This window comes from Muntiacus reevesi, chromosome 20 (assembly GCF_963930625.1).
Source record: "Muntiacus reevesi chromosome 20, mMunRee1.1, whole genome shotgun sequence".
Lineage (NCBI taxonomy): Eukaryota > Metazoa > Chordata > Mammalia > Artiodactyla > Cervidae > Muntiacus > Muntiacus reevesi.
In genome coordinates, this window is record NC_089268.1 from 43808554 (window position 1) to 43833365 (window position 24812).

The window sequence follows — 24812 nt, forward strand, 5'->3', positions numbered from 1 at the left end:
CAGTCCACTAGCTGGACTCCCCGACTCATGCCTTGGTCTCCCTCCAAGTCCTTCTCCCCTGTAGGCACAGTGATGACGCTGCAAATCCGATCATGCAGAAAACCCTTCCAGAGCTCCTCGCTGCTCTCTGGACAAAGAACAAGCAGCTAACATCATTCTCCTGCCTGTAAGCTCTGCCCCGACTCCCCCGATCATACAGACCTGCTCTCTCTTGCATTATCCCCATCCCACGCCTCCCCATGTGTGGGTCCTCCTACTTAGAACATCCCCCCAACCCATCCCAACTTCTCCACCATAATCCTCACCATCCTTCAGGTTTCCTCTAAGACACCACGCCTTCCAAGATGTTACCCATGAGTCTCCAGGCCTGGGTGGATAATGCGTCCAAGACACCCCACTCCCGAAACACCCTGCACTTTCCTCGTCACAGCCGCCAAGCACCTGAACTCATTCCAGGACTGTAAGTTCTATTAGTCAGGGGAGCCCACTGGCCCCTCCTGGTATTCGTGGCATCCAGAACGATGCCTGCAACATAACAAGCATTCATTTAACAGACACACAAGAGATGAACCCACTTGCTGGGGAACGTCTGCTCACGGCTATAATAAAAACTACTTCATTAATTTTTTTCACTCGAGATAGTGATTTCCCGAAAGAACAGTGATATCGGAAAGAGAATCCAGAGCACAATTTCTCTTCATTCTTTATCATTTAATCTGCTTTCCATTTACCCCACTAGGGCGATCCACTGCATTAGGTGCCAAGGTGCCACATCAACGATTTTATGTCACTGAGGCCAAAGTAAACATTCTTTTCATTTTCACAGAATTACTCCAAATCACAGCTTCCAGAAGATGCCATTTCTAGGTGAGACATCAGAAAGAGCTAAAAATGTGACAAAATAACAGTGCCTGGGAAAGGCTGTGAAAAGCACTGCTCCCCATAAACTTCATGGCTTTAAAAGTCTATGCACCTGGGACGCCAGATAAACGACGAGACTTAAAAGGCTCAAGTCGACGAATTCGTCTCCTCTGATACAGGAGAGAATCGTTATTTTTATTTTTAAAAGACAACGACCTTTTCATTTAAATACCAGGCTTTTTTGTCATCAATGTCTGAGAGTGGGGGGAAAAATATAGACTCCGCATAAAAGAGTCATCCGTTTCAAGGAGGTTCTGTTTGTGTTGATAATTAAAAATAACACCTTCCAAAATGCTGCTCCGACTCAATGAGGGAAAAAAAAGCACACCTCAATGCACTTTATTATTTGTCGTGAAATGTTATCGCTAATTTCCAGCACACAGGGGAAAGGGAAGACTCTCACTGGCACACGGTCACTACTCCCCCTACACCCCATCCCACCCTCACCCTCCCTTCTTTCTGTGCTGGTGGGATTATGGATCTCCTCCCCCAGGTCTTGGTGTGACTGTGGCGAGCAGTGGCCTAGCGACCAGGGAACTGCATTGGCCTCAACCCCATCCCTGCACGCAGCCGCACATCCCAGCTCCCTGCTCCTGTCTGGGGATTGGACGTGTGTAACATACGGGGGTGAAAGCATGTCATTTCATGGAGAGAGAGAGGGCCGTCTTTCCCTCTCCTCCCCTCCTGATCAGTGATACAATCACTCGCGTGAATGAAATACACTCATCCATTACAAAGCACGTGACAGGACTGTGATAGAACTGAGGTTTCATCGCAAAACCCAGTGTTGAAAAATACAGAATATTTGCCACTGTTATCCTGAATGTTCTTTATATACACCATCATGCTTATTTGTAGAGACCATTTCCAATAACCACTAGCAGCAGGATTTATCAATATCCTCTGATAACCAACAGGTAATATATTACAAAGTTTTGTGTGTGTTCCTATAAATTCCAAGTGCTTCCCAAGTGGCTCAGTGGTAAAGAATCTGCCTGCCAATGCAGGAGATGGAGGTTTGATCTCTGGGGTTGGGAAGGTCCCCTGGAAAAGGAAATGGTGACCCACTCCAGAATTCTTGCTTGGGAAATCCCAGAGACAGAGGAACCTGGTGGGCTACAGTCCATCGGGTTGCAAAGAGTTGGACATGACTCAGTGACTAAATAACAACAACAAAATTCCAAATGAAGGACAGGAGGTCTTAGTAGAGTTTTTCAGGGTCCACACTGGCTGTGAGCCCTTAGGCAAGGCTGTAACCTCACTGGGCCACAGCTGCTTCATCTTCACGTTAGAAAAACAACAGAGGCCAGGCCAGGCGACCTCATGAGATCCTTACTAAATCTGAGAAAAATCAGCACTATTTTACCAACGGCCAAACAGCTCACTGTTTTCAGGATATTCTTCTCCATAACACTTAGAAGGCACTATTTGTATGCTGAGTATTTGACATCCATAAACATGAATATAATAGCAGCTTCCTTGGTAGCTCAGATGATAAAGAATCAGCCTGCAACGCAGGAGACTTCAGTTGGATCCCTGGGTCGGGAAGATCCCCTGGAAGAGGGAATGGCAACCCAAACCAGTATTCTTGCCTAGAGAATCCCATGGTCACAAAGAATCAGATAATCAGATACGACTGAGCAACCAACACTTTCTTTCTATACATGAATATACACCCAAGATAATGTTTCCTATTTAAATAATTGGCAAATAAAAGTTTCATGTATCGTCAGTTCAGTTCAGTTCAGTCGTGTCCGACTCTTTGCGACCCCATGGACTGCAGCACGCCAGGCCTCCCTGTCCATCACCAACTCCCGGAGTTTACTCAAACTCATGTCCATTGGGTCGGTGATGCCATCCAGCCATCTCATCCTCTGTCATCCCCTTCTCCTCCCGCCTTCCATCTTTCCCAGCATCAGGTCTTTTTCAATGAGTCAGTTCTTCGCATCAGGAGGCCAAGGTATTAGAGTTTCAACTTCAGCATCAGTCCTCCCAATGAATAACAAGGGGGATCAGAGCACTAGTGTCCTGGATTTTGCCAACACAGGTGAACGACCAAGTCACATATACACACAGACAGTCTCAGGCTGGCATTTGCTGTTCTTTTCACTAAACATATACCGAGCATCGACTATGTTCCAGCACTACCGCAGGCATCAGGATGCGTATAAGGTCCATGGACAAATCAGACAGAGATCCTGTCCTGCCTGGTGGAGCTCACATTTCAGGGAGGAGAGAGCGATGAGGAAAAGGCTAACACACATATGTGTAATTTATAGACTGCAGGTGATGACAGACAGAAGGAAAAGAAGAGAGAAAGAAAGAACACAGTGGAGCAGGGTCAGGGGACTATGGACCTATGGGAGGAGGTGACAATGTAAAATGCAGAGCTTCCAAGGCATCTGAGCAAAGAATTAAAAGAGCAGTGAGCCACGTGGACAGATGTCTTGGGGAAGAAGGTTCTAGGAAGACAGTGCAGTCAATGCCAATGTCAGGGACTGGAAAGCAAGTGAGATGTCACAAGAGGAAGTTATGAGGAGGCACCGCCAAGGAACCGAAGAAACTTAGGGGCTAGAGGGCAGATCGCAGAGGGCTTTGGAGGCTGCTGGAGAAACTTGGAACTTCCCTGAGCAGGGGGTGACGTGTTCGGATTTACAGAGAAGCAAATGCAGCCCAGAGGCTGTAAGGTACATACCAAGACAACTCAAGGGCTCAAGAATTAGGTTACACGCTGCTGAGAAGTAGCAGTAGGACCAAAGCTCCCGTTTCACTGCGTTTAGGTCTCTGTGTAAAACATCACCTCCTCCAGAGGGCCTCCATGATTGCGTTTATATAAAATCATGCCCCCCACCAAGTTTATCTCCTTACACTGCTGCTTTGCTTGCCTTCATAGTATTCATCAGTCCTCGACAGTGTATCATATGCCTATTTAATTATTTCCTGTCTCCTTTGGTAGGATGTAAACTGAGAAGGTGAGGGTTTTACTCTTCTGGTTATCACTATAGCTGAACACCTGGCCCAGAGTGGGGAGTCAGTACCGATTTGCTGAATGAATGAACGTTCTAGGAGTCTTAGGAGAACCCTTAAGTTCTCATTCAAAAAAACAGATGATGAAATTGGTGAATAGTTAAAAATAAGCTGTCTACAAAGTGATAAAATTATTTTCCATCATTAGTTGGTTTCACATTTTTATTCTTCAGACTGATGATGGTCCACTGTAATGTTTACATTTGTGCTTTTCACAAAATTGCTATATCCATATTGTGAGAAATGTGGAAAATGGGGGGGAAGCATTTAAAATTTTATGTTCCTACACCATCATGATTAAACAACTTAAAATTTTCTTCATAGTTTTCAAAGTTTGCTGCATTTTTATATGGCCTTGATAAATTCAGATATAAAACTTTAAAAAATCAGAAAAGTGTTTGATCTAAACTTTCTTCTGAACCCTATACTTACATGATTTGATAGGGAAACCAATAAAAAATATGAGCCACCCAGTAGCTCCTGCTCGTCACACCTGCATTCCATTAAAGCAAGGATTCCTGAGCTAGTTTCTACAGATATTGAGAAAATCTCTGCTCTTCAATCCAAGCTCTTGTTTTGCCTGACTTAGTGACCAGTTTGGGATTTTAACCTGCTAAGAAAAAAATACTCCAGAATTATATATGCAGTATAAAAAGAATACTCCAATATTCTTGCCTGGAATATCCTATGGACAGAGGAGCCCGATGGGCTACAGTCCATGGGGTCACAATAGTCAGACATGATTTAGCGACTAAACCAACAAAGAATAAGATAAGGAATTTCTAGGAGAACTGTCAGAATAATCCAAAGTGTTAGTTGCTCAGTCATGTCCAGCTCTTTGTGACCCCATGGCTTGTAGCCTGCTAGGCTCCTCTATCCATGAAATTCTCCAGGCAAGAATACTGGACTGGATTGCTATTCCCTTTTCCAGGAGATCTTCCTGACCAAGGGATCGACCCGCGTCTCCTGCATTGCAGGCAGATTCTTAACCGCCTGCGCCACCAGGGAAGCCATAATAAAACCTCACTAATTCTGAGTTCCCTCTGCCCAAACAGGTGCACATCTCACAAGCCTACAGTTTATCTTTACACTTTCTACAAACAAGCTAGGCGTTATTAAGCAAAATCAATAACAAAGAGTTGGAAGAGAACAGCTCACCTACTAAAGATAAACTGCTTTCCGCATTAGCAGTATCATATCCAAGACAGTGTAACTGCAAAGTGGACCCAGGCCGGCCGCGGCAGACAGGCTGACAGTCACTACAAACCACTGGGCAGCTGTCGGGGACGGCACCTCTCTGGTGACAGCATCTTGCTGCCAGATGACCCGACTCAGGTGCTAACATAGGAGGCGGTACAAGACGAGGACTGACCCGCCAGGCGATGAGGAAGGACGGCTGAAAATCTATGAAATTCATCTCTGAAACGAACAACTGGGCAAAGGGTGAGAGGCTCTTGGCCCCTTGCTGTTCGCTCGGGTTGTGGCAATCAAAGTTTGTTCTACTCCCGAGGCTCTCAGACACAGCCGCTGAGTGATGCTGTAGGAAACGGAAGAATGATGACAAGCAAGCGATGTGTTTAGAGGCTAAGAGGGCGAGAGGGGAAGGACGAGAAGGCGATGAAATCAGACATCGAGGGACTGGGTTCCGGCTACCCACATGGTAAGACAGTCGCGAGGGGGGCTGAAGATTCCTGAAGCTGAAAGGGGACGACGATGTCCCTTCGTAAGACTGACGGGGGCCTGAGCTAGGAAGAGGCATGTCAAGGGTTTCAAAAAATACAGAGGATGATGACGATGAGATTATTACCAATAAAGGTATGTTAACAATTTCTCAAGGGTTTTATGGAATGACAGCCACTAGTGCATTCTGCACGTTGTTACAGACGGAATTGCGTCCAGCCCTGCCTACAGTCCACATTTACATGTGGAACCCAAACCTCCCAATGTGACTGTATTTGGAGATGAGGCTTTTAAGGAAGTAATGAGGTTAAATGAGGTCCGAAGGGTGGGCCTTGATCCAACAGGACTGATTTTCTTGTGAAAAGAGGAAGAGACACCAGGATTGTGCACGCATGGAAGAAAGGCCACGTGAGGTCACAGGGAGCCAGCAGCCATCTGCAAGCTGAGAGGCGGCCACACCAGAAACCAACCCTACTGACACCTGGATCCTGGACTCCCAGCCTCCAAAACCACGGGGAATCGCATTTCTGTTGTTTAAGTCACCCAGCCTCTGGTATTTTGTTACGGCAGCTTTAGCAATCTAATGCAGCTGTGTGATCTCATGTCATTCATATTATATCATCATCCACACTTTCAAATACAGAAACAGAAGCACCAGAGATGTTCAGCAAGTTGACTAAAGTTGCACAGCTCTTGCAAAGTGGAACTAGAACTGAATCCAAGCAATAATTTCAGGACTCACGTTCCTAACAGCTGATTAAACAGAATACAAGGTCATATGATTAATATCTACAGTGATTAAAAAAATGAACACTTTCATCAGAAAAATCCAAAGTAAATACAATTTACTTTGCATTTTTACTTCTCCCCTTCCCATCATCCAAACAGTAAGTATTTTGGTGAGTACATCTATCGCAAGCCTCTCTATCTGAGGCTTGGGGAGTCTGGCAGCAAGCCTATGAGGTCCATGTTTTCCTGGAGTTTACGTGCCAGTGAGGAAGGCCAGTCAACCATGGAATGGAAAAAAGCAGACACTGATAAGCTCAAAGACAAAAATAAAACTGGAAGTTGTGGTGACAGGTGGGGGCCAGACCAGTCCTTTTCTCCACAGTTAGTGACTGAATTCATGCCATGAGATGACCTCAAACAGGACCCAGCTCCTAATTCTGGGGTAGTTCCTAGTGTGGGCTGGCAGCCCCCAGACTCAGTGCACCCCCCATTTTTTCCTCTATAAAGTGGGCCTTTTGCTCTAATGGCCTCAGTTCCGTTCAGATGCTCAGTCATGTCCAACTCTTTGCGACCCCACAGACTGCAGCACACCAGGCCTCCCTGTCCATTACCAACTCCCGGAGTTTACTCACACTCATGTGCATTGAGTCAGTGATGCCATCCAACCATCTCATCCTCTGTTATCCCCTTCTCTTCCCTCCTTCCATCTTTCCCAGCATCAGGGTCTTCTCTAATGGTCTACAGCTTCCTTAAGTCAGGAAGTTATTCAGGCAATATTTACCCTAAGTCAGTTATTAAGCTGGAGAAGGCAATGGCAACCCACTCCAGTACTCTTGCCTGGAAAATCCCATGGATGGAGGAGACCGGTAGGCTGCAGTCCATGGGGTTGCTGAGATCGGACACGACTGAGTGACTTCACTTTCACTTTCCACTTTCATGCATTGGAGAAGGAAATGGCACCCCACTCCAGTCTTCTTGCCTGGAGAATCCCAGGGACGGGGGAGCCTGGTGGGCTGCTGTCTATTGGGTTGCACAGGGTCGGACATGACTGAAGCACCTTAGCAGTAGCAGCAGCAGCAGTTATTAAGCATAATGGAAATTACAAAGACTATAATAAAATGTATTCTCTCCTTCAGAGGATTCCTGAAGTTTTCCAGTGAGAGACATAAAGGTTGCAGGAAGAGGGATCCAGTTCAATGATCCCTCCCCTTCCCAAGGAGGAATCCATTCAATCCATTGAACTGGATTGAACAGGCTTTAGTGCTGACAGTAATGGCCTGTGGATACTGACTATGGAATACCATACCTGTGGTCAGACACTTCCCATCTCCAGTGGGGAAGGAATGTGGAGAAAGGAGCTTGAGATGAAAGAGGGGAAGTTAAGGTCAACAAAAGAGTGGGTTTGGGGGACCTTAAAGAAGTCTGTGTGCTGAAGAATTGATGTTTTCAAATTGTGGTACTGGAGAAGACTCTTGAGAGTCTCTTGGACTGCAAGGAGATCAAACCAGTTAATCCTAAAGGAAATCAACCCTGAATATTCATTGCAAAGACTGATGCTGAAGCTCCAATACTTTAGCCACGTGATGCAAAGAGCCAACTCATTAGAAAAGACCCCTATGTTGGGAAAGACTGAGGGCAAAACAAGAGGGCAACAGAGGATGAGGTGGTTAGACAGCATCACCGTCTCAATGGACATAAATTTGAGCAAACCCCTGGAGACAGTGAAGGACAGGGAAGACTGGCATGCTGCAGTCCACGGGGTTGCAAAGAGGTGGACACGACTGAGCGACTGAACAACAACAGAAAGTAAGACATTGGATAGAAGTGACAAAGTTATGGAATCTTTTTTTCTGGAGAGCCTAATCGGCCAAACTGTCTCTTGGCATGGCTTTCTCAGAAGTAGAAGGCTAGCAAGGCTTACCCAGGAGGTGCCAGAAGGCTATGATAATTAATGAAGAATTAGTCACTCACTCAACTCCAACTCTTTGCTACCCCCCCATCGACGGTAGCCTGTGGGGCTCCTGTGTCTATGGAATTATCCAGGTAAATAGACTAGAGTGGGTTGCCATATCCTATGCCAGGGGATCTTCCCGACCCAGGGGCTGTACCTGGGTCTTCTGCACTGCAGGCAGATTCTTTATCATCTGAGGCACCAACTAATCCAGGAAACTTGAAATAATACAACTTCACACCCTACCAGTGAGTGGTGGTGCAGATTTTTGTGTATTTAGTGGAATATATATGGGAAGATCATGCGTGTGTTTGGGGATGTGGGTATATTGTTGAATAGGGTACATTTGAACTTCTGGTTTGCCTGACCAAAAGTATTCCAAAGACCTTTCCAATACATTCATGATACATGACAACTTAGTTTTATTCAAAAAACTTTACTCAGATTCATTTTTAAAAACCCTTAAGATGTGGCTAAAAATAAAGATTGAATTTTAAAATGTGTTAAAAATAGACTGGGTTTTATTTCATTAGTTTTAGAACACTCTAAATTGACACAGATTTTTTACTCTAATTGTTGCCTAGGAGATCTTATTATTACACACAAGGCTCTTACGACTTTCAGCATTTCAGAGTGGCAAAGTGTTCTAAAAATACTTTAAAAGTGCCATCAGGATGCTCCACGACAGAGGTGAATGAGGTGAGTTGTACCACAGGAATAAGGACCAACTCGCTGACGACAGTAGAATCAGAGAGAAGCACCCAGGTTAGACACACACCTGCCTTTTGGAGTCAGGACACAAACTCAGCATGCAGAAGACCTACGGAAATGTGGTGGACTGTCAGAATTACAAGGTCCCTTTGATGATTAGGATGGATCTTTAAAGGACAGTATGTGGTTTAATAATCTGGCCCAACAACGCTGGTGTCAAACAGTAAGACCAGAGTATCGACGACTGTGACAAAGCTGGAACAAGAGCTTGTCATTTCTCATAAAGGACGTCCCTGGTGGCTCAGAGGTAAAGAATCTACTTGCCAATGCAAGGAGATGCAGGTTTGATTCCTGGGTCGGGAGGATACCCGGGAGAAGGAAACAGCAACCCGCTCCAGTATTCTTGCCTAGGAAATCCAACAGAGGGACCGGGTGGGCATCAGTCCATGGGGTCGCAAAGAGTCAGACACGACTGAGCGGCTAAGCGCAGCGTAGAGACTAAACAATGCTTCTCGTGAAGCTTTAAGTGAAGGGTGATGAGGGAAGGGTGGAGAGGAGGGAGACGGGTTGGTGGGGGGCCGGTGATGACTAGTTAATACGCTGTGTAAGCCACTGTGTACCTTTGTATTTAAGGCAGTAGTTCAACCAGCAAAAGACACGTGATAAATCACTGGCGAACACTTGTGGACACATTCACGGAGCATTTGTAATCATTGTAATATTATCATTTGAAATCTCTTATGTGTACATTTATATTTTATCATTTTCTCCACCTTGATTCTCCTACTGCTGGGAGATGGACTGCCCAAAAATAGCTGTTCGGGATATTCTAGATGCTTGTGGATTTTTAACATTTGTCTTGGGACTCCCTAGTGCCTGAAAGAACTGAAGCAATTAAATTCACCCCAGCTGTGTGTGTTCAGATACCAACAGGCTCACCACCAGTACTGACACCATTCCTGGGGCCCCATCACTTTTCTTAGCATCCTGTGGTTTGATTTCAAAGCTGAGAAAAAGGGAGGGTTCACCTTCGCGACAATACCCATCACTTCAGCGCTGTCAGCTTCATTCTCTGATCTCTCCAGAACTGTCTGGAGTTTTACAGATTCAAACTCTGATAAAGCAATGCAGAGAATGAAATCCTACTCTGAGAAACACACACACAGATTCCAAGCATGGCTTCTTTCTGGCCTGTGGAGCCTGGAGTGGTCCCCTTACCTTTATCATAGATTTCCTTCAAGACCCCTCGTTTTATCAGCTCTTCTCTGCTTTGCCTCATGGATATTTTCCTTTCCAGGGCTGCAAGTCAAACACAGAGAAGCAGGTGTGAGTCAGTATTAAAGACAACTTTTAAAAAAGCATATTTTAAGATGTGCTAAAATATAACGTATGGGAAAGCTTCTGTAAATCACTTGATTAATGTAAACTAATGATACCAGTGGATGGCTACTATGATCAGCATCATAATTGGATTATTTCGCCTTCAAGACAATCAAATTACCTATGATGCAGGCATCTTTATTTCACTTTATTTAACCGCAATATATGGTTGAGGAAACTGTACGACAGAGCAGCTCCACCACCGATCAGAACCACCCTGGGAAGAGGACCTAGGATTCGAAGCCAGAAAGGCTGCCTCCATCCTTGGTTTAACTCGGACGACATGGCATCTTCCAGAGTGTGACCTTTCCTCAGAAAGGGATTCCCCAGAAGGGATTCCTCTTTTAATTACCTAGTTCATATGGATCATGTCTTATTGTCTTATTGAGGATTTAGTTGCTTCTCAACTATTAAAAAATGGTACGAAAACACCTCTTCTAAAGCTCTCTGGATTGGTACCCAGGTTCCCGAGGACAGGCTGAGGGGGCCGGGGGGGGACCTCCGTGGGACACCCACCCACCGCTCTCGGCTCCCAGCAAGGAATGAAGGAACAGTTCAGTTCCCAAACGCCCCTCTACGAGGACCCAGCCCCTCACCGGAGCCAACCGCTCAGGCAGGTGGGGGCTGGGGGAAGGAAGAGGGGACATTTCCTCGGATCAGTGATGTGATGGAGGGCAAGTCAAGTGGGAACAGAGCCCGGAGTGGGGAAGGGAGGGGCGGCACCCAGGGCAGGCCCGCGGCTCCAGGCAGGACGGGGGGATTGGCGGAGGCTGTCGAGGAAGCAAAGCTATTCCAGCACCGACATCCAGAAAACATGGAGAGGAGGAGGTGAGACGTGGCCGTGGGCCCTTTGGTCAGCTTGAGATTCTTTGCATGCTTTGGTTACCCAGTCATGGGGGGGGTGGGGTGGTGGGAAATACTCATTATAAAATAAGAAAACAATTTTATGCAGATAAATTTAGATACAGATGAATTAAACACACACAACTCCCAATAGAATTTAATGCAAAAAAAAATATATGAGTAAGAACTAGAAAGAAACCAAGGAAACAAGAATTGTGATTGAACTCTGCTACCCACTAGCTGTCCGATCTTCACCAAGTCACTCTGCCAGTCTGGAAAGACAGTGATGCCTTCCCTGCTGCCAGCCTGGGACCCGACAACTATATGACAATAAAAAGCTTATTATTCTCAAGCACATCAGGACTGAAAATCCCTGATTATCCATTTTGAAACTTATTATTTTAAAAATGTAATGCCCTCCCTTAGATTACAATAAATTCAGGGGTATGAGAAGGAAAAATAAAGGTTAACCCTGGCAGACAGCTTACTGAGATCATATTAGTAAGAAGATGGATGTATATAAATCTATAGCCCCCAGAAATGAGGGCAGGAAGGCTGTATGGAAGGACAAGGGTTAGAGGTGAGTGGGGAAACTATGGAGCGGTGTTCGCTTTGGGAGGTGAAGGAGTTTTATGTCCTGAACCAAAGGACAACATATGGTGGGAAGAGGGCAGAAAGTGCTCTCATGCAGAAGGGGGATACCCAGGGAAGGGGAAGAGAAGTGTGTGCCATTAGGTCAGAAAGTTCTGCCTGATTTTAAAAAACATTTGTTCAGCAGCACAGTAGGAAAGACTGAATAGGCAAGATGAAGTTGGGGATTTCAAGGTAAAAGTTTATTAGTGATCTTCCAGAGGAATAAAGAAGAGTCATCCTGTTCTGACCCATGTACATGAACAGATTTCCCTTCAACAAAACAAGTTTCCAGTGGCTTTTCAAAACTGTGGAGTAAAGTGGGGGAACCAGAGCCACAGACGGAAAGGAAGGGTCTGCAGGCAGGCGGGCAGAGCCCTGGACACGGAGATCCGGGAGCTTCAGCACCAGCAGAATATGGACGCTCTCAGGCCAACCTCTGTCATCCGGACCTCAGCTGTCTCTCCACACTCAGCCAACAGCTGAGGACCAGCTGCCCACAATGCAAGGGACTCCACCAGGGGCTGGGGATGATGGTAACCAGAGGGACAGCTCCTCCCTCCCAAAGATCACAGGCTAAGGTGTGATTCAGTCATCAAATGAGATGTCACCTCATCCACGATTGCAAATTGAGATGTGCCTCAAAACAAGACATGCTTCCATCAGAGCATACGCTAAATAACCTCCTCCAGTGGGGAGCTGGGGTTTCCCTGGTGGCTCAGCGGTAAAGGACCCGCCTGTCAACGCAGGAGACTCGGGTTCAATCCCTGAGTTGGGAAGATCCCCTGGAGAAGGAAATGGCAACCTACTCCAGTATTCTTGCCATGGGCAGAGAAGCCTGGCGGGCTACAGTCCGTGGGGCTGCAGAAGAGTCGGACATGACCGAGTACCTGAAAAACAGCAACAACTGGGGAATTCGGGAAGGCTTTTCCGAGGAAGAGACCTCCAAGTTGGGTCTGAAAGCTCAGTGTATGTTATCTTAGCTCAGGACAGTCGGGAAGGAAGTGGAAAACACTCCAGACAGAGCAAGCTGGGGGGATCAGGGTGCCGTGGACAGGCAGAGAGGAAGCCGGTATGACCGCACAGCTGACACCACTTGGAGGATGATGGTTTGAGATGCAGTCAGAGGGGCGGGGGGCGCTCGGCCATGCAGGGCCTTCCTGACCACGTTCTTCTAAGGGAGATGTGAAGAAACGGATCGCGTTTGAGTTATTTGACAGACCAATGTCCACTTCAGCATGGAGGGCAGAATGGAAGGAGGCCAGTTACTGGATGATTGCAGAAGTCTGGGCAGAAGATGACGGCAGCTACACAAGGATGCTGAAGACAAACGTGGAGTCGTTAAGAAATGAAAAAAAAAAAAAAAAAAAAAGTAGTGACCACAAGAGCAAAAATATCAGTTAAAACAAAAATAGTAAATCTAAGCAGATAATTAAACTAAACTTTAGGCTACAGTAAACGAGAGGGGAGCATTAAAATACAAGGATTAGATATATAGCATATATCTAAAGATATTCGGTGAAGATATCTAAAGATATATGGTGAAGATATCTAAAGATATAAAGGTGAAGGGGCTTCCCCAGTGGCTCAGTGGTAAAGAATCTACCTGCGACACAGGAGATGCGGGTTTGATCCCTGGGTTGGGAAGATTGCCTGGAGGAGGAAATGGCAACTCACTCCAGTATTCTTGCAGGAAATCTCAGGGACAGAGGAGCCTGGCGGACCACAGTCCACAGAGTCGCAGAGTCAGTTATGATTGAGCAACCGAGAAGGAGCACGGGCGTATAAAGGTGGATTTCTAAAAACAATTCTTTTAACCTCTAACACAAGAGAACCAAAAAATAAAAAGCAGGACGCCGACTTCCCCCACCAAAATGAAAATACAGGTTAGGCAGCAACAATGTAATTCCTTGGATCTTCAGAAAAGAACCAAATTTCTGGTTGCAGTAATGCAGTAAATGTAAAACACTGTAAAAGGCTTTCAAGAGAGTCCTGTGGCAACTGAAACACCAAAATAAAGTCGCATAAGCAAGCAAATGTGCACACACTAAAGCAGCGACATCCAGTCTAAAATTCCACACCAACAAGTGAAACAGCCTAAAGAGGAAAAGGGGGGAAATGACCGATTGGCTTTTATAGACCAACAAAGAATTAGCAGAGTAGATCCAAACACCTTTTAAAAGCTTCACACATCCCCTCTTTCTTGCCTGAAATGAGTGAGGGAAGGACTTCCCAATTACTATACCCAATACAGCCCCCAAAAACATATTAAAAGGTTGGCCCATCTAAGGAAGGCTCTCTAAGCTTGTCATTAAACAAAATATTAGTGTAAACGTCACCCAGAAAACCTTGAAAAACATAGTCATTCTCGCATCTTTATCAACATCTATTGATCATGTCTTTTTATTTTCCAGTTTTTTGACTTGTTGACATCTTGGGGCCATGCTGATCCTAGAAGTCAGCCCCTCCCAGGAAGCCTGCCTTTCCTATGCAAACCGGCCAATCCAGAGCCCCACCCTCAACCACCTTCTTCACAGAGTTCTTACAAAAAATACGCCACTGTTCCTCTGCCCTAATCACTACAGGGCCAGGCACCAGACAATTGGAGACACTCCTTAAGCCCCAGAGTCCACCACAATGATTCAAACCAGCCAGGTAAGCCCATTTACCCTGTCCTGCCCCTTGCATCTTGGGGAAACCACGAAAAAAAGGCTCTTGCCCACGTTTTTCTCCCATTCTTTCTGTCTCCTGAACAAACTGCTTTGGCCCTCCATGGCCTGGCATGCCCTTTCTCTTGCAAGCTGTGAGGACAACAAACTCTTTTCAATGGCAACCGTCTCTTGATCTGTTGGCTCCACCATACCTGAATAATCAGAAAACCCAAATTGAAAAACATACCTATGCTTGCACTGGTTTGTAAACAAAGGTAAAAACTAAGGTTATTTTTTCCCCACAGCTTTATGTTCCATTCTATTGCTCAGAAGTCTGTTTACAATTGAGCGAAAGCTTTAAAAATAGAAAGCCTGGTGAAAGAAGGACTCTCAATTGTAAATTCCATCAAAGCCCAGAGACCAATTCTGGTAATGGAATGACAGCAGTTTTAATCACTTTTGTAAACTTTTTTTGAGCCAGTACTGCAGTCTATGCCATGTTTACTAAAAGCCAGTTCCTCATCACCTCCCTCTAATTAATTTTTTCAGTTTCCCTATACATTCGGATTTGTGCTAAGCCAAGGAATCCTATGCTTCTTTGACATCAAAGAATTAAAACTGGCAACTTGGAAGGGCTTGTTCTTGCTTAGTGAGTGCCTGGGCTGGATAAATTTGTTAAAAATAGCTAGAACATTCTCTTTTTATTTTCTGCATGTGCACACATGCATGCTTTTTTAATTTATGGAAATAGATGAAGCATTTTAACAGTAAATAATTTACAAAATAGAAAACAAACTTCTTTTTCATTGTCCCTCCTTCCAAACACCCAACTCATCAACTCTCACTACTGCCTTTCTTTGATAATGTCCTTCTCTCTTTCCTCCGTCTCTCTCTGCTCCTTTTCCACACACTCCCACACTATATAAATACAGTTTTTAAAATCACAAATGGGCTCATTCTGCTCACATTATTCCACAACTCTTCTTTTCTCCTCTCATTTATGAATATGTTTTGGAAATCTTCCCGTTGGTACATACAGAAAACACCTCATTCTTTTTGAGTACCGCCTACCATTACATGGATCTAAGTGCCAAATTCAGACTTAAATTGAAGAAAGTAGGGAAAACCACTAGACCATTCAGGTATGACCTAGATCAAATTTCTTACGATTACACAGTGGAGGTGACAAATAGATTCAAGGGATTAGACCTGATAGAGTGCCTGAAGAATTATGAAAGGAGATTCAGAGGTTCGTGACATTGTACAGGAGGCAGGGATCAAGATCATCTCCAAGGAAAAGAAGTGCAAAAAGGCAAAATGGTTGTCTGAGGAGGCTTTACAAATAGCTGTGAATAGAAAAGAAGTGAAAGGCAAAGGAGAAAAGGAAAGATAATCCCATTTGAATGCAGAGTTCCAAAGAATAGCAAGGGGAGATAAGAAAGCCATCCTCAGTGATCAAGGCAAAGAAATAGAGGGAAACAATAGAATGAGAAAGTCTAGAGATCTCTTCAAGAAAATTAGAGATACCAAGGGAACATTTCATGAAAGATGGACATAATAAAGGACAGAAATGGTATGGACCTAAAAGAAGCAGAAGATATTAAGAAGAGGTGGCAGGAATACACAGAAGAACTATAGAAAAAAGCTCTTCCCGACCCAGATAATCACAATGGTGTGATCACCAACCTAGAGCCAGACATCCTGGAATGTGAAGTCAAGGGGACCTTAGGAAGCATCACTATCAATGAAGCTAGTGGAGGTGATGGAATTCCAGTCAAGTTATTTCAAATCCTAAAGGATGATGCTATGAAAGTGCTGCACTCAATAGGCCAGCAAATTTGGAAAACTCAGCAGTGGCCACAGGACTGGAAAAGGTCAGTTTTCATCCCAATCCCAAAGATAGGCAATCCCAAAGAGCGCTCAAACTATCGCACAATTGCATTCATCTCACTTGCGAGCAAAGTAATGCTCAAAATTCTCCAAGCCAGGTTTCAACAGTATGTGAACTGTGAATTTCCAGATGTTCAAGCTGGTTTTAGAAAAGGCAGAGGAACCAGAGATCAAATTGCCAACATCCACTGGATCATTGAAAAAGCAAGAGGGTTCCAAAGAAAACATTTATTTCTGTTTTATTGATTATGCCAAAGCCTTTGACTGTGTGGATCACAACAAACTGTGGAAAATTCTTTAAGAGATGGGAATACCAGACCACCTTACCTGCCTCCTGAGAAATCTGTATGCAGGTCAGGAAGCAACAGTTAGAACTAGACCTGGGACAACAGACTGGTTCCAAATCAGAAAAGGAGTATGTCAACACTATATTGTCAATCTGCTTATTTAACTTATATGCAGAGTACATCATGAGAAACTCATGCTGAATGAAGCACAAGCTGGAATCAAGATTGCTGGGAGAAATACTAATAACCTCAGACATGCAGATGACACCACCTTTATGACAGAAAGCAAAGAGGAACTAAAGAGCCTCTTGATGAAAGTGAAAGAGGAGAGTGAAAAAGTTGGCTTAAAACTCAGCATTCCGAAATGTAAGATCATGGCATCTGGTCCCATCACTTCGTGGCAAATAAATGGGGAAACAGTGACAGACTTTATATTTTGGGCTTCAAAATCACTGCAGATGGTGACTGCAGCCATGAAATTAAAAGATACTTGCTCCTTTGAAGAAAAGCTATGACCAACCTAGACAGCACATTAAAAAGCAGAGACATTACCTTGCCAACAAAGGCCTGTCTAGTCAAAGCTATGGTTTTTCCAGTAGTCATGTATGGATGTTGAGAGTTGGACTATAAAGAAAGCTGAGCAACAAAGAATTGATGCTTTTGAACTGTGGTGCTGGAGAAGACTCTTGAGAATCCCTTGGACTGCAATGAGATCCAACCAGTCCATCTTAAAGGAAATCAGTACTGGATATTCACTGGAAGGACTGATGGTGAAGCTGAAACTTTCAATACTTTGGCCACCTAATTCGAAGAACTGACTCATTGGAAAAGAACCAGAAAATAGGAAAGATTGAAGGCAGGAGGAGAAGGGGACGACAGAGGATAAGATGGTTGGATGGCATCGCTGACTTGATGGACATGAGTTTGAGCAAGCTCCAGGAATTGGTGAAGGACAGGGAGGCTGGGCGTGCTGCAGTCCATGGGGTTGCAAAGAGCTGAACATGACTTAGTGACTGAACTGAAGTGGCAGAACTTATTTCACCATCTGAAACTGAAGGAAGTTTAAGTTGCTTCACTTTTTGGGCCTATAGCATTGCCACTGTGATTATACCTGTTTAGGCACCCATATGAACAGACATAAGAATTTTTCTAGTATGTATCACTAGACTTACTGGGCAGAGGGTATTTTTGATGTGCTCCAGTACTGATGGAAGAAAGAAACTCTTATATTTCATAAAACGAGGAAATGGGGAAAAAAGCAATATCAATTCTTTTTTAGTCATCTGCTTCTTCTCAGAGTACCAGGGCAGGGAGCTATTTGTATATTTCTCTAGGATAATCTATCTTTGTTGAATTCTCTGTGCAACTGCCTTAAATTACACTCTGTATGGGATAGAAGTTTGAAGGGGAAAAAACAATTGATAAATGATGAAATCTACAGTAGCTTTCTGTGGAACCTTATGCCTTCAGTGGTTAAAATAGTCAGCCTGCAAGTACTGGGTTGGCCAAAAAGTTCATTTGGGTTTTTCTGTAAGATGGTGCGGGGAAACCTGACTGAACTTTTTGGTTAATCCAGTAAAATCTGTAGCTTTTATCCCTTTAAAATTTGACAACGCCAGTGAAAGTGAATTTAGGCTAGAGATCTATAAGTAACAAATGGAATGAGCCTCCGAACCTGGAATCTACCTCTACTTCCCGTATGAAATCATAAAAAGTATTATTAATATGATGCAACAACTACAGCCTAGAAAAACCCAACATGAAACCGTCAACCCACATTTACATTATTTCTATCTTCTTTAAGATGAAGAGACTCTCTTTCCAAGTTAAGTGTATACAAACAATATATAAGAGGAGAAAGAAAAGCAAAGATGTGGAGGAACAGAATAAACCCAGAGGTCTTCCATTTTGAAAGATTAGAGAGCCAATGCCAGTTATCTCTTATTTCATAAGAAAATAAATGAGAAAAACAACAACACTGTTGATCTAAGTGGAGTAGGAAATTGCAATCCACTCCAGTATTCTTGCCTGAAAAATTCCATGGTAATAGGAATGTGGTAGGCTACAGTCCATGGGGTCGCAAGGAGTTGGATACGAGTGAGCACGCATGTCAATCTAAATGCCGTGTTGAAGAGAGAAGTAAAAAAAAAAAAAAATTCAATTCTAAATGCTTAGTTTTAGACAGAACGGTATGATAAACACACTCAAGAAGTTCTGTTAATCTAGAAGCAATCTGTGTAAGCACCAAATTTTTACCAACTCAGATGATTTCAGGAGTCCTATGCATATCTAAACATTCTGCTAAGTGTAGAGTCACTAGGCAAGAAGGTTTTTCCGTTGATTATCCAAAGAAAAGCTTACTGAATCGAATTCAAGAGGAAAAACATCTTTTAAAATATTTCATAATTAACATCAAATGATCTTCAAAATCAGAGATTGAACAACAAGGTCTTCCCTGTGTGTATAGCACAGGGAAGTATATTCAATACCCTGTGATAAACCATAGAGGAAAAGAACATGAAAAAGAATGTGTGTGTGTGTGTATATATATATATACACACACATATATAAATGAATCACTTTGTTATACAGCAGAAATTAACAGAACATTGTAAATCAATTACACTTCAATAAAACTAAAAACAAAACAAAACAGAGACACTTGAAAATGCTTTTCCCTCTAAAAATGTAAAGCATGTGGAAATTTCACCTAAAGGGTAGAAACTAACATTTCAGTGTCTTCGTCATATAAGCATAGCTCCATATTTTCCCCCTTTGTTACAGTGTGAACTTCAGCGATGGTGCAAGTGGAATGAGTACGTGAATCAAGTTCCTCATTTCCAGTACGGCAACCCAGCCACTGTACTTGGCCAACACTGGTAGCTAGCTTAGATGAACTCTTCACAGCCCATGATGCTGGAGATGAGACTGTTTATTTACTGTTGCTTGTGATTACATCCAAACCATCTAGATTAGCACTTCCCACAGTCTGTTCTGCAGAATAGCAACTCCCAGAGATGCTCCGTGGAAAGGGTTTGAGGACAGTAATTTTGGGAAATGCCATGTGCCACTAGAGAACCACAGTATTCATTAGCAGGAGAGGACCTAAAGAAACCAGTTTAACCCAGTGTTTCTCTGAAATTCATTTGACAATATAACCCTTTCAAGAGAGGACCACAGGGACTTTTATTCTGAGGAAAATCTTTTGGGAAACACTGGTCTAAATGCCAGGCTGGGACTTTCCCGGTGGTCCAATGGGTAAGAATCTGCCTTCCAATGCAGCAGACGTGGGTTTGATCCCTGGTCAGGAAACGAAGGGGTTTCCCAGCTGGCTTAGTGGTAAAGGTGCGATCCCTGGGTCAGGAAGATCCCCTAGAGGAGGAAATGGCAACCCCCTCCAGTATTCTTGCCGGGATAATCTCATTGACAGAGGAGCCTGGATGGGTACAGTCCACGGGGTCACAAAGAGTCAGACGTGACTGAGCGTGCATGCAGGGAGCTAAGACCCCACACGCCAGGAGGCAAGTGAGCCTGCGTGCCACAACCACAGTGAAGGGTCACCCACAAGGTAACAAAAGTCTTTCGTGCCACAGCTGGGACCCAATGCAGCCAAATAAATAAATATTGAAAAAAAAAATAGATGCCAGGTTGCAGGAAGTGCACGTTGTAAAAAAGGAGCCAGGGAGGTCAGCTTTTCCAACACAGCTGGGACACAGAGGGCCAAAACCTTTCACAAAGACCTTTCTGGTCAAAGTTTGGATCAAACAGAACTGACAACCTGAAGTCCTGCCATATTAAATGAGCAAGGCATGACCAACCAGAAAGATCCGAATGGAGCAGAGTGACCAGCCATCCATCTGTTTGTCCTCCTGCAGTCCTGGTAGGAATTTTAGTTGGGAGACATCTGTATTCCAGTTGTCTCGCTGGATGTGAAGTCCACTATCCATCCCCCAAATAAGTAAAGACTAGACATAGCCTTGATCTGTCCAAAATAAGAGCTTGGGTTTGGACATAATTGGTTTTCTGACAGTAATGCAGACAGTATAATTTCCTCTGGAGTCAAGAAGCATGAAAGTTGGACATGTCATTAGCATAGACGAGCCGATTTATTTTCCTCTTACTGTGCAAGAAGTGCCTGCAACCAGGCCCACCAGAGCTTTATCTACCGATGAAGTGTAGGAGAAAAGGGATCAGACTTGTTTTTAAGCTGTCAGCTGTGTTGTTAACAGCACGTTTCTCACGGATCTTGATTTGGATCCTGGTTTGAACAAATTAGCTGTGAAAGTGTTCGGGGGAGTCAGTCGGGAAAGTGTGAATATGAGATGATATTGTGTGTGCTTAGTCGCTCAGTCATGTCCGACTCTTTGCGACCCCGTGGACCGTAGCCCGCCAGGCTCCTCTGTCCATGGGATTTTCCAGGCAAGGATACTGGAGGGGGTTGCCATGCCCTTCTCCAGGGGATCTTCCCAACCCAGGTGGTGAACCCACGTCTCCCGCATTGCAGGCAGATTCTTTACCATTGGAGCCACCAAGGAAGTTCTAGATGATATTAAGGAATTACTGTTAGTTTTGCTACCTATGATAATGGTCTTGGAGTGATATAGGACATTTTCCTGAGTTTTAAAAGATGAATGATTAGAGGTGCCTGCCGTTTATTTTTATTAAAAAAAACACCATAAATATGGCCATATCTTAGTAACTCTTAGGTGATGGCTATATAACTACACAATTGTACAATGATATCATTATATAATTCTCTCAAGTTTGAAAATTCTCAAAGTAAAAAGTAAACACACAAAAATGAATGAATCTTACAAGTAATGCTGAGTTAAAAGAGCAAGACAAATGCACATACATACTGTGATTCCATTTATATAAGGTTCAAACACTGGAAAAACTAAATGTATGGTTTAGAGATGTATGTCTCTAAACCTTAAAACTACAAAGAAAGGATATGATGAAAATACAAAATCATGACAGTGACCACCTTTGATGGGGAGGGAAACTGCTATCAGAAGGCACATTAAGGGATTCCCAGATGCTGTCTGTCTGTCTGTCTCTCTGTCTATATATAGACTTGGCAGCAGTTGTATGATGTTTGCTTTAAAACCATCTGTTAAACTATACATTGAGGTTTAATGAATTTTCTCAATGTATGTTTTATTTTCCAAAGTAAAAGCATTCAAAGGACCTTCTTACTAACTCTGCTTCTCTTTTTACTGATTTAATAGTCTCTGAAGTGGAATAAAAATCCTAGCTACCATATAATGCAATTATACAGCTGGCCAGCAGACTTGCTCCTGATAATGAAAGAAAAAGTGATCATAAGACAATAAAAGCCACAAGTTCTTTCCTGGTCATTTCTTTAAATAGTTCAGATATCAACACAGAATGACTGCTCTAATGCCTTCCAGTATCTGGACAGCAGGAGAGAGACCTTAAGTTTTGGGGGGAAGAAAGCAGACAGAAAGTTTTAGAGGTGAATACTTTTGCAGAACTAAGAATTCAGATTTTTGAAAATAGGGTAGACTATTCTTGAGGTCCATCCTGGAAGCAACATGTAAGAAGCAATTTAGGGGAGTGTTGCAAGGCATAGGCTCAAAGCTCTGGGGAGGCACTAAGGAAAGTTTGTTACAATTTGCAGATTCCATGTGCTCTCTCTCTCCCTAACCCAATTTACAGATGAAAAGTTCAGACCACATTGTAACAGAATAACCTTCAGTGTTGTCTTCTGAGATTTATAAGACACAGCAGAGATAATTCTTTCTCCATTTATTGGTCCCTTCTGATGGGCACATTGGTAGAGCATGATTTAATAAAACTAAGATCTGAAAAATAATGTATGTTAAGCTCTGTTTACAACCTCCACTTCATCCTTTCACCTACAGATCACCTACTTTAAGAGACCTTTTTCATTAAGTGTGGAACAGGTGGCCCAACAGTGATCGAGAATGCAGTGGAATGAAAGTATTTATGTTAGAAATAAAGGTTTGATGCTTTAGGGTTTGTTTCTATTACTCCGAGGGAAGTATGTTCTAACATCTTATTTTTTTGATTGGGTACAAAGCTACAATTCACAGTTCCATCGGGTTCTCTGCTACCTCTAACACTTCCCCTGCCCTCCCAAGAATAAAAAGAAAATTCATTGATTTGGAGCTAGTTAAGTGAGTTTCTCTTCCAGATGTAGAGAGCATAATGCTACACTGCATTTCATTCCAGACACCTAATTATTATTGATCGCTTTATGATTGAAGAGCACTGCCCAAAGCACTGAAGAAGGAAATGTGAAACTCTGCCCAGAACAGCTTAATACCCACAGCAACCACCTGTTACCTAAAAGATAGGATGGCACTTGTTCAAAGGGCTGTGTGGTGCCAAGTTAACAGAAATAGGTTTGCCTGCTTCACTGCTTGTTTTTCCACTCATGGTCTGATCAACACTGATGCAATGAAGTTTCTAGAAGGCAGTGTTGAGATGTTTAGATTTTAAAATCTTCCTTCTCTAATACTTTCTAAGATAGAGAAAGGTGACAGTGTTAGATTGAGGGCTTTTATTTGTTCTTATTATCTAGTCAGAACTAAAGTCAACTGATCATTTTTGAACAAGAATTTTTAAACTACTATGTATAGTTATGTCAAATGTCTACTCAGACGAATATTTTGCCTGAAAGGGATATTTTTATGAAGACTCAATTTCTCCTTTCCATTGCCATGTAACATTCACACTGTATGATATTAGGAACTACTCATTTCCAAGTAGTACTTTACTGTAAGTCTCACAACAACTCTAGGGACTTCACACTATCATCACTATTTTGCAGACAAAGAAGATGTTAAGCAACTTGCCCAAGGTGCAAAACTGTACTTGAACCCAAGCTGCATGATTCCAGTGTGTGAAAGCTTAGGTGTGGTATTATACTGCCCATCTAAGGCTCTCAAAGCCCGGAATATGCCTGTCAACTTATCCAGACTATCCATAAATAGACAACTGTGTACAGATAGGCTACAGTGCATACACAAAAGATGTAACATTTGCTCATTTCTGGCCAAAATTTTGTTGCCTGTAAGATCATTTCTCAAATCATCTTATTAAAGCTTAACCATGATTTAACTGTCACCAAATGAGGTTTCACAAAAGAAGACAAAGCACCGTGTCTTGCACATAAAACTCAGTAAAGTATGATTGTTTTTAGGATCCCGTTGAACTTTAGGAAAAAGTTAAACTAGTCAAAGGAAATACAGGGCCGCACAAAAATTTATCATTTCTTTGATATGAGTATGATAAACGATGTTCATATTTAGGAAAGTCAGCATCACTTAGTTACTTCCCATTGGTCATTTCTGATGGAGAGAACTATACAGGGAAGAAATGTGCAGATTTGCTATGTCCTTGAAAAACTGAGTTACAAGACTTTTATACCAAAGCAAAACAGAAATGCTCGTGAAGAACAAATGCATAATAATCACATGTATTAAATAACAAAACCTTGCAAATCTAAGAGAAAGTCCAAGTAACTTAGGACTCTCCCTTCCTATTCTGCACACCAAACATACTTTTTCATTTCCATTTCAATCTTCTCCTCTTGCAAGGTAGATGCTTCACCCAGAAACAAACTGGGCTTGGCTATCCTTTTCCTAAGCATTCACCAGCAAATGATAAAAACAATATGGCCAAATAGCCATGACCTTCAAACAGGAGGAGAATTTTTCACCTGTATTAGGAGGGGGAAAAAACAAATCAACCTTCAGTATCTAGATACTATTCCACCCCCTGCCCCCCAAAAAATCCCAGAATATCTGAATAGCAGGTGCGTGAATCGAATATTTACCCAGGCAGCAAGTGGAAAAATTGAAAAACATAAACACTGCCAAAAGAAGAAATCTCAAAATAAATGCAAGGAAGAAGAAAGGTCCAGAAGCACGGGGCTAGTCAGAGCTTTCCAGAGGCTCTGCTTGCTCTTACAGATGCCATTAGTCCCCCAGTGAAGACAAGGCAGCGAGACGTGACAAGCAGCACGGTGCTCCCTTAAGGGAATGCTCAGCCTTCTCCATTCATCTTTTGGGGTTGCAACTTCTGAGTTTTGTTTCTGATGGGTATTTTTGCACTCCTTGT

The 24812-nt window shown here is 43.3% G+C and overlaps 1 protein-coding gene across 12 annotated transcripts in view; it reads right to left on the reverse strand.

Annotated features, from left to right (window-relative positions):
• PHACTR1 (phosphatase and actin regulator 1) overlaps positions 1-24812 on the reverse strand; it is a 521359-nt gene that overhangs the window by 78917 nt on the left and 417630 nt on the right. For all 12 annotated transcript variants that reach the window (XM_065912772.1, XM_065912773.1, XM_065912777.1 and 9 more), the window contains one exon: positions 10238-10318. In XM_065912772.1, coding sequence (XP_065768844.1) covers positions 10238-10318 — 81 coding nt within the window. The remainder of the gene's footprint in view (positions 1-10237; positions 10319-24812) is intronic.